At 40.9% G+C, this 11,193-nt stretch overlaps 1 protein-coding gene across 1 annotated transcript in view; it reads left to right on the top strand.

The window, feature by feature from the left end:
• ANXA4 (annexin A4) overlaps positions 1-10,705 on the top strand; it is a 75,165-nt gene extending 64,460 nt beyond the window's left edge. Inside the window, exons 10-13 of the mRNA XM_006151284.3 lie at positions 3,962-4,057; positions 4,597-4,655; positions 5,625-5,747; positions 10,055-10,705. Coding sequence (XP_006151346.1) covers positions 3,962-4,057; positions 4,597-4,655; positions 5,625-5,747; positions 10,055-10,114 — 338 coding nt within the window. The 3' untranslated portion in view covers positions 10,115-10,705. The remainder of the gene's footprint in view (positions 1-3,961; positions 4,058-4,596; positions 4,656-5,624; positions 5,748-10,054) is intronic.
• The last annotated feature ends 488 nt before the right edge of the window (positions 10,706-11,193 follow it).

The raw sequence follows: 11,193 nt of genomic DNA, 5'->3' as shown, positions 1-11,193 counted from the left end.
TGCTGAACATCCAAGCTGTAAAGCTAATATTGATGGAAGTGATTTCTTTAGGGGTTTTGTTGCATAAGATAAATACTGGATGATTTCAGATTTTATTTCCTGTGTGTACTGTCCCTAGTTTGTTTCTGATAATTCTAACTTTGTAATGTGGTCCGAACCTCTTGGGGGGTAGGGAGATACTGTATAATTATAGAATATTTGTTGTCCAGTTTATATTCTTCTTATAAACAGCAACAAGGGTTTAATAAATATTTTATATTTTATATAAGCTCTTTTTTATTAATTTTAATTATGATTTCTGGTATACATAAAATCAGTGTATATCTTTGTGGGCCACAGAATGATTTTTATAACATGCATACAATATACCACAATCAAATTGAGGACATACCCATACTCATCTTCATGTCTTTTTTTTATAGCACTTTTTTAAAGGAATTATTTATTTAATTGTATGTATTTATTCATTTATTTTAATTTGACCAGAGGGACAGAGAGAGCGAGAGAGGGAAAGTGAGAAAGCAGGCCACCAGGTCCGGGACTAGAACCGTGATCAGCCATGTGGGAGTGTCCAGCACCTTAACCACCATGCCACCTGCTGGTCCCTATTTTATATAAGCTCTTTAGGCCTTTGTGTACATCATAGTTTTATAAATCCATGATGCCCTTATAATCACATAGAGTTTGAAGGAAATTGAATGAGTTTTCTAAATTGAAATCATAGCAAAGTCATTGAAAAGTCCAACACATTTTGAAGTTGTAATTATTTCAGATATTCCATGGTGACAAATAAAGATGATTATTTCTATTGAGAAATATCATGGGCTGCCACCAGATGCACCCGTATCTGCCTCACCGCCTGACATCATTGCCTTCCCTACTTCACTGCAGAGAACACAAATCTCCCCCTGGTGGTGTTTTCAAGAACTGCAGGGCCTCAGAGGCCTATTTAATTCTGGGTCCAAGTCAGTACTTGGGCAGTTATAAAGTATCTGCTTAAAATCTGCTTGTAAACCACCAGGTAAAAAGATCTCACACACTATTTCAATAAAGAAAACATAATTTTCTTTCCAACCAACACTAATGGTGAGATTCACAATAGCTAAGGTTTTGTTACTCATTTTCCATTTTTGAGGTTTTTACTATAGGGCGCGTACACTCGCCAGAGAGACAGAAAGCGAGAAATCACTCCCTCCTCCCTGGGGGATGGCCACGCCACAATCTCTTCTCCTCCATTCTCCTCTCGGGATCTTGGGCACACACGCACATGCACCTGATGAGAGTTTAAGCCACCAGGTCCGGGACTTGAACTGCAGTCGACTACATGGGAGTCCAGCAACATAGCCATTACGCTAACTACTGGTCCCTTGTTCATTTTCAATCTTCTACGTGCAGTGCTAAGCATAAGTATGCTTTCTTGTAACACCTCAGTGGAATAGTCATTATTTCCCCCATTTTACAGTGAAGAAAACTGAGACTTAGAAAGTGTGCCAATTAGATTTTTTTTATTCCAAGCAATGTACACTAATTCCAACTTACATAAGAAAAGAAATAATAGGGAATAGGACAAGAGGGGACATGTAAAATATCGGTGGCTCACAGAATTGAAGGAGGGGCTGGACTGTGGGACAATGGTAAAACACGACTGCGAGGCTGACCACACTGAAGGTCCCGGATTTATGTCCAGAGACCTCCCTGCGTGAGTATACCAGGCATCCACATGTCTATGATCCAGTGCTGGCTGGAGGTGGATCACAGCATCAAGACCCTGTTGGGTATACTCTCTCTATCTCTCTTTCTTTCTGTGTCTCTCTTGTTCATGGAAGAAATAAACTTAAAAAAAAAAAAAAGAATTCAATGGCTAATTCCAACTTACATAAGAAAAGAAATAATAGGGAATAGGACAAGAGGGGACATGTAAAATATCGGTGGCTCACAGAATTGAAGGAGGGGCTGGACTGTGGGACAATGGTAAAACACGACTGCGAGGCTGACCACACTGAAGGTCCCGGATTTATGTCCAGAGACCTCCCTGCGTGAGTATACCAGGCATCCACATGTCTATGATCCAGTGCTGGCTGGAGGTGGATCACAGCATCAAGACCCTGTTGGGTATACTCTCTCTATCTCTCTTTCTTTCTGTGTCTCTCTTGTTCATGGAAGAAATAAACTTAAAAAAAAAAAAAAAGAATTCAATGGAAAGAACAGCATCAGGAAGAACAGAAACCAAGGTAATTCTGGGAATGCTAGTAGAAGGAAGCCATGGATGTTACTTCTAAGGCAGAGTTTCTAAAGTCTGATTTCCACTTAAAATGCTGGTGTGGAATCCCCTACTTCAGACTAAGTGATTTAGAATCTCTGAGAATGCCAATCAGGAAGTTTAACAGGTTTCCAGGGGGTTCTCATGGTTCTCTGTGGGTAAAGATGTCTCTATGACCTGCTCAATTCAAAAATTCCCAGGAGGGGGACCAGCAGATGGCATAATGGTTATGTCTCTGGACTCCTACTTGGCTGACTGCTGCTGGAGTCTCAGACCTAGCAGCTTAAAACTCAGGCTGGGTACATGTGCATACATGCCCAAAATCTCTAGAGGAGGGTAGAGGAGAAGGGATTGCAGGGTGGCCATTCCCCCTGAGGTGTGCTTTCTCACTTTCTGTCTCTCTGTCTCTCTGGCGAGTGCACGTGCCCTATAGCAAAAATCTCTTAAAAAAAAAAAAAAAGAAAAAAAAAAAAAAGAAAGAAAGAAAGGAAAATTCCTAGGATAGTAAGTTTGCTGAGTCCTGATTGGTTGGACTGCTCACTTGCATGAGGTATTTGTTGTCTGGCTATTGGTCCCTCTTGATTGACAGCCCTGTGAGAATGACATTGATGTGGGATGAGGCAGCATCCCAAAGAAGGTGATGTTCAGAAGATAAACAGAACAGATACTTCTCTAAGAAGGTGCCAGAAAGAAATGGCAAGAGAGGAAAACAGATTAATCACATTCAAAAATGTTAAATTCTATTTAAAAATGCAAATTTACTGTTATCAAATATGACTCAGTATTGAGGTTGGACTGCTCTAGTTTTGTTGAGCCAAAAAGAAGATGAACACTTTGGTGATTGCCAAGGCCAGAATTACAGAAAGACATGTCCTGCTAATTAAAGAAACAAAGAGAAGAAGGCAGATGTCTGTAGAGGTCATCTCCATCTTATGTGCGAGGAAATAGGGTCCCAGATAAGAGAAGGGACTTGTCTGATGCCCTCCAGGAGTCACAGCGCTGTCTTCCTTGCCTTGGGCCCATTCCAGGTGCCCTGTCGCTCCTGATTTGCGCCCACACCGTTAATGAGTTTCTTCTGGAAATATGCCCAAGGATAAATAGTGCAGACTAGTTAAAAGATGCTTATTCTCTGGCCAGTTAGTGGCATGGTGGTTAGGGTGGCTGGATCCCACATGGCCGACTGTGTCATTCGAGTTCCAAACCCAGAGGCTTGAAAAACATGCCAGACATGCGTGCATGTGTGCCCAAAATCCTGAGGAGAGAATGAAGATGGAGAGATTGTGGCATGGTCATCCCCCACCCAGGGGTGCTTTCTCACTCCTCCCACCTCCAGCGAGTGTACATGCCCTACAGCAAAAATAAATACATAAATAATAAATAAATAAAAATTAAAATATACAGATGTTAAAAGATGTTTATTCTCACCATAAATTATAATTTTCTGGTTTTTTTTAAAGAATTATTTATTTTTATTTGAGTCCATTTGCTATGATTAATTTTTAATTTACGAGCAGGCAGAGACACAGAGAGAGAGAGAGAGAGAGAAAGGGAAAGGGAAAGCAAGACAGCAAGCCACCAGGTCCAGGACTTGAACCACAGGCAGCCATCTGGGAATCCAGCGCCCCCAACCACCATGCCACCTGCCGGCCCCTAATATTCTATTTTTTATCATTGATAGTCCCTTTTTCTTATCGTTTATAGTGTTTGATGAATACAAAAGGATATCGCAGAAGGATATTGAGCAGAGTATTAAATCTGAAACGTCCGGCAGTTTTGAAGACGCTCTGCTGGCTATAGGTAAGTGCTGGGTGGGGGAGTGGGGTACCAGTTTTTTTCTCATGAGGTTATAGAACTTTTGTTTTTTCTTTCGGAAATAAAAGGTCTTTAAATCATTCCAAAATTGTACACAGGAAGTATTGTGTATAACCCGATGGCTGTTGGGCCATGTGCATTATATATTTTATATCTTCTGTGCCTTCATATCTCATTCTGTGGGCAAGATAATGCCATATTAGCTGTGGCTTGCAAGTCTGGGAATGGCGAGAACTAGTAACTGCCTTGTGTGGTAGAGACGGCCATCTTCATTTTGAAGCTATGGCCCACCCTTTGCTTTGATGTCTTCTCCAGGACCTTGATAATAAACCAAGGGTCTTTTCCATTCGTGAAAAGAAATGGCTGAGCAGAACCCGGGTTCGTGACACGTGGACTGGCTAAACTTCTTCAGCAAAGCAGTCAAGGGAGATTACTTGATACTTGGTAGAATCTGAGGGGACCACTGTCACTTTTCTTTTCTCGTAGGGGTTCTCTGTAATCTTCATTTGTTTTTCTCTTGACAGTAAAGTGCATGAGGAACAAACCTGCGTATTTTGCTGAACGGCTTTATAAATCCATGAAGGTAAACGACCTGTTTTAGCATCTGGGTGACTTTGGCATACCTTGTGAATGCCTTAGGCCACTTGGCTCTCCCAGGCAGGTTTCGGCCTGAAATAGCCGATGCATCAAACAGTTCGCTGAGTGCCTCCTCCTGATAACGCAGACTGACATTTACTGAACACTTACGATCTGTGGATCGCTATTCTTAATGATGTATGTGTTCCAGTTAACTTTATCCCTATGACCACTCTGTGGGGCAGGTACTATTATTAACCCCCATTTTACAGATGAGGAAACAGGCATAGAGAGGATATGCACTTGGCCCCAGGGCCTCAGGGAGGAGGGAATGGAGCAAGGATGTCATCTAGCTCCAGACCCTGTACTCCTAACCCTGCGAGGTTCTCTGGTTAAGCACCTGGCCGGGAACCTGGAAAGTACTCCTCACGTTGAAAGAACTTTTTAGCTTTGTGAGGAAGGCGCACATATGCCAAATACTAGGAATAACAACGGTGACTCCAAAACAGGAATTAAGAACCCAAATACTATAGGAACACACAGGAAAAGGTTTTTATTTTTCAATATTTGTGTGTTGGGGGAGGTGCGATCCGAAAGCACTTATTAGCACAGTTGGTATATTTGAGCAGGACCTTCAAGGAAGTTTTATGTCAGGGGGTTTTACATGGTGAGCGGGAGGCTTGATAAGGCTGAGAGGGAAGAACGACATTCTAGGGGTGGCAGGCTGAACAGCACAGGGTATGTCTCTAGAAAGACGGAGAGTGGTCTTCACTGGTCAGAACAGAGGGTGTTGGCAAAGTCAGTTGTACAAAGCCTTAAATGATGGTAAGGAGTAGGGGTATTCCTCAGACCTGCAAAGTTCTGGGACAAAGAACATCACGGGGAGAGTCATCCCTAGGCTCTCTTCATAGACTGAACAAAAGTCCATCTGAAAACCGGCTCAGCTTTCCTATGAGGGGTCTTGTTTTCTTCCTAGGGCTTGGGTACCGATGATAACACTCTCATTAGAGTGATGGTTTCTCGAGCAGAAATTGACATGTTGGATATCCGGGCCAACTTCAAGAGGCTCTATGGAAAGTCTCTGTACTCCTTCATTAAGGTAGGTCATGGAAGCTTCGGCCCAGGGAGGAAAGGTCGGGGCTCGGGCCTCAGCCTTTAGCTCTTCTCGTTCTTTCTTCCTTGACATGCATCATTCCCTTTAAAGATGGGACTCTACCTCAGATATTTCCAATCTCTCTCCTTTCACACAGATCTTTAAGCTTTTGCCACACAGATATCTAAACCTTTGCCAGGTTAGAAGCTAAAAAGATTGCCTTTTAAATAGAGTAATCATTTCATCTATCTTCCCAGATGGAAATAGATTTTATTTTAATGAATATTTTTAAGAGCACAATTTCCAGGGAACCAGCAGTTAGCGTAATGGCTATGTCGCTGGACTCCCACGTAGTCGACCACGGTTCCTGTCTCGGACCCGGTGGCTTAAAACTCACACCGGGCACGTGTGCGTGCATGCCCAAGATCCCGAGAGGAGCATGGAGAAGGGATTGCGGCGTGACCATCGCCCCTGGGGGTGATTTCTCGCTTTCTGTCTCTCTGTCTCTCTCTGCTTGGTGAGCACACGCGCCCTATAGCGAAAACCTCTCCAAAAAAAAAAAAAACGAGCACAATTTCCTTGTCCACCTTATGATAAAAGATAAGAGGCAGAATCTTCTATAGGACAATCTGAAATCAGGAAATATGGGAAAACCTTTTAGTTATCTTGGATTGCTGTTTTTTATTTTTCTTATTGACAGAGAGAACGTGCACTTGCCAGAGAGGGAGAAATCACCCCAATAGGACATGGTCACACCTCAGTCCTTTTCCTCCATTTTGCCATCTCCTCAGGACTTGGGGAAATGCATGCATAGGTGCCTGGCATGTTTTGGAAGCCACGGAGGCCAGGATTAGAACTGTGGACAGCTATGTGGGACCTGACCCCAGTGCATACTGCTTAACCACTGGGCTGTGGGGAGAGCCCTGGGTTGATGTTCTTTACCTGGCACCAGACTCCTAGGAGTCCTAAGATGGCCTGGGAGTGGCAAGAAATGAGTCATGTCCCTCAAAACCCCTTATTACTGGGATTTTGCTCATTGAGGAAGCCAGAGAGTCTCATGAACATGAAGCTGAGTTTCCCTAGAAGCTGGGGTTGCCAGTGCAACAAACTTCAAATCAGGATTTGATCTGTGACTGAAGTACCCTGAGCATACTCAGAGCCTGGAGGGGTGTAAGTATTTGGTGGTTTGAGTTGCAGACTTTGTCACTGTGTCTATAAGACATTCAGGAACTTGTTTTTGTATTTCTGTGTGGACTCTGAGGTAACTTTATTTCACAGAGCTGAACGATAATTAGCTGTAAGTAAAATACTTTTAAGATTCAAAGAGGACCATAAATGAAGTTATGGGGAAATATACTTGTAACGTACATTAAAGGGTTAATATCCTTATACTGTGAGCTTCTACAAATCACGAATTGAAAAAGAGAAACACAGAAAAAGAAATCTGGGTAGGGCTGGTCCCGTGGCCTAATGACTAAGGGAGCTGAATCCCACATGGCCACCCATGCAGTTTGAATCCCAGCCCTAGTGGCCTGAAGAACACACTGAGCACGGGTGTGTGCATGGATCTTTCTTTCATGGGAGGAAGAAATGGAGGAGGATGGATTGTGGCATGACTGCTCCCTTGCGGGGTACTTTCTTCCTCTGGCAAGCACATTTTCAAATGAAAAATTTCTCTCTGGCAAATATTAGGTCATTGAAAAGTCATGATGTATTTTTCTTTTTCTATGCAAAAGTGCATCATGACTTTACTGATGACCTGATTAAAAAAAGAAAAGCGGTCAAAGGATATTAACTATGCATTTCATGAAATATGAAATACCAATAGCTGATCCATAGATAGAAAATGTTAATCTCGGGATTAAATCCAATATGTGGATGGCACGTAATGGTTATATCGCTGGATTCTCACATAGTTGACCGTGGTTCGAGTCCCAGATTTAGCAGCTTCAACCTTACACCAGGCACATGTGCGTGCATGCCCAGAATCCCAAGAGGACAATGGAGGAAAAGGGATTGCAGCATGGCTATGTCCCCCTGGGGGAGTTATTTCTCACTTTCTGTCTCTCTGGTGAGAACACACATCCTATAGCAAAAGTATCTCTTAAAAGGAAAAAAAAAGCTTAATCTCTCTAATAGTCAATGAACTACAAATAAAATCAAATCATCATTTTTAATTTTTTTATCTAACACCTTAAGAAAGTTTAAATAGCTCATAAACAGCATTGTGAAGGGCTTGGGGAAAACCACTGCCTTATATTATGAAAGGACTGTAAGCTGTTGGATCATCGGATAAGTCATGACGCATTTTTGCACGAAAAAACAATTAAAAAAAATCATGATTTTTTCTGACTTTTCTTACAACTCAACCACTAAAGGACAACCCAGTTAAAAAATGGGCAAGGTGGGGCCGGCAGGTGGCATGGTGGATAAGGGCACTGGACTCCCATATGGCTGACTGTGGTTTGGGTCCCAGACCTCACTTTCCCTGTCTCTCTCTGGTCAAATTAAATAAATAAATAAAGTTAAATAAAATAATTCTTTTAAAAAAATGGGTAAGGGACTTGAAAAGACATTTCTCCAAAGAAGATATGCAGAGGGCTAACAAGCACACGAAGATGTGTATGTTCAACATCATTAATCATCAGGGACATACAAGTCAAAGCCAGAATGAGATATAATTCCATGCCTCCTGGAGTGACTATAATGAAAAAGGAAACAACTAAACAAAATAATGCCCACTGAAAATAACAAACGTTGGTGACACTGTGGAGAAATCCTAACACTCATTCACTACTAACGGGAATGTAAAATGGTGCGGGTACAGTGGAAAAGAGTTTGGCATTTCTTAAAAACTTAATATGGAATTAGCATATGACCCAGCAATTTAATTCCCAAGAAAATACTCAAAAGAAATGAAACTAGGAATTTAACAGATACTTGTATATTAATATAGACATTGAACACAATGGGCAAACGGTGGAAACAGCCCTAGTATCCACAAATAGAATAGATTGGGACCAGCAGGTGGTGTGGTGATTAAGGCGCTGGACACTCCCACATGGCCGACCAGGGTTCGAGTCCTGAATCTGGTGGCTTGCTTTCTCACTTCCTTTCTCTCTCACTCTCACCCTCTGTCTCTTTCTGGTTAAATTAAGAAATAAATGAATGAATAAATAAATATAAAAAAATAGAATAGATTAATAAAATGTATATATGTACAGAAAAAAGGACTGACATTTCTTTCTCTCTCTCTCTCTCTCTCTTTTTAGAGACACATGCATTTGCCAGAGAGAAACAGAGACAGAAAATGAGAAATCACCCACTAGGAAGGATGGTCATGCCACAATCCCTTCTCCTCCATTCTCCACTCAGGATTTTGGGCACCCGGCGTGAGTTTTAAGCCGCCTGGCCTGACATTCGAACCATAGTCAACTACAGTTCAGTGAGGTAACCACTATGCCATCTGCTGGCCCCAAGAACTGACATTTCTGACACACGGGATGAACCTTGAAAATGTGTAGTAAAATAAACCAGAGACAAAAAAGCAAATACTGTATGATTCTACTTTCATAAAATTTATAGAGTAGGTTTATTTATACAGATAGAAATTATATTAGAGGTTACCAGAGATTGGAAGGGTGCTATTGGGATCAAACTTTACTTATGTACCCTGAAATACTCTGTAACCATTTGAGTTGTACAAGACATTTAATAAAAGGGAAATATTCAGACGATATAGTTAAGTGAAAAAGCAGGATGCAGAAGAATAGTATGGTCCCATCACATAGGCATGTCTATGGTATATGTATAGAAAAGAGATTAGAGGGATAAACATCATATATTAAGAATGGGAATCTTGGGCCATCCCTGTTGCCTAGTGATTAAGGGAGCCAGATCCCACATGGCGATTGTGTTTGAATTCTGACCCCAGTGGCCTGAGAAGCACAAGTGAGTGTGCCGTGCATGCCCAAATTCCTGACAGGATGGAGAAATGGCGAGAAGGGATTGTGGTGTGACCATGCCCCATTGGGGTGTATTCCCCTCCTACCTTTTCTGTCTCTCTCTGCTAAGTGTTCCACACTCTGGCAATTGAAAAAAAAAATAGTAATCTCTACATGGTGGAGTTATAGATGATTTTTATGTTCTTCCATATCTTTGTTTTCTACACTGAAATAATAAAAAATAACAAAAGTATTTTATAGAGCTGACAAATCCAGACAAGCTTGGAAAGGTGGAAGCACGTGACTTTAAGCTGTATATTCCACTTTAAAACCCCCTTGTCTGACGGTAGCTTTGCTCTCTGTCCCCAGGGTGACACATCGGGAGACTACAGGAAGGTACTGCTCGTGCTCTGTGGAGGAGATGATTAAAATAAAATCCCAGGACAGAAGGATACGCAACACTTTGGATTTTTTTTTTTTAACTTCATTTTTCTACACTGCTATTAGCATTATCTCAGAATGCTTATTTCCAATTACAACGCCTACACTTGCCTCCTAGGGTATAGACTGTCTGTATTATTATTCATCTATAATTAGTCATCATGATGCTTTAAAGCTGTACTTGCCTTTCAAAGCTTATAAGATCTAAAGGGAGATTTAAAATTAGAAATAAGAATGTACTCCATGTTTTTAACAGATTACTTCCTCATTGAGGCTACACAGAAATGGAATATATTATTTCATATTGTGCTTTACGTGAAAAACTTAAAATGGAAGACAGTTCAAAAATCACTTTTTCCCCTAATCCTGTTTGTAGAGTAGCTCATAGTGTCTTCATGTAAAACTGCAAGCACCCAGCTAGGAAGAATATCCGTCCCATTTTCTATTTTCCACAACCATAGATTGAAAGCATCCATAAATAGTATTAGTTGGTCTTTACTAAATTTGGCACTTCCTTCCTCACGTCTTATGTCACAGTCACTCTCTTTGGGTTGAAGTATACCAAAGTCACCAACTTACTTGCACGAACTACATTCTAGTTGTGGTTATACAGATCATCTGTGTCTGGTTACTAAACATTAGAGCTGGACATTCCATAATATTATAGTTAATGTCTGAATCCAGCTTGAAAGAGAATGGAAAAAAAAATTAAGCTTCAAAATAGGTATTCTGGTAATGGCATAATACTCTGAAAGCAATTCGGCTTCAATTTTTTTGTGTGTGCAAAAAATTGTTTTAAATATCTTTTTCAATATAGTTGATTTGTAGTAATTTACATTTGCACTGTGCCTTTCGACTTGAATTATTCAAAGGTGTACTTGGATATAATTAACAAGTTCAGTTTGTATACAAAATGGAAAAATAATTTTAATAAAAATTGATGTCTTTAAAAAATGATATATGTATGGCTTCTCTCTGACTGACTTTTCCATTTCTTTCTTTCTTTTTTTCATCTTGGACCCTGAAAGGAGCTATTATTGAAGGACTTTTATTACTCATTTTCTATT

This window comes from Tupaia chinensis, unplaced genomic scaffold, assembly GCF_000334495.1.
Source record: "Tupaia chinensis unplaced genomic scaffold, TupChi_1.0 Scaffold000316_1, whole genome shotgun sequence".
In the NCBI taxonomy this organism is placed as follows: domain Eukaryota; kingdom Metazoa; phylum Chordata; class Mammalia; order Scandentia; family Tupaiidae; genus Tupaia; species Tupaia belangeri.
Note: the sequence above shows the minus strand (reverse complement) of the source record. Positions and strands in the feature narration are given on the sequence as shown.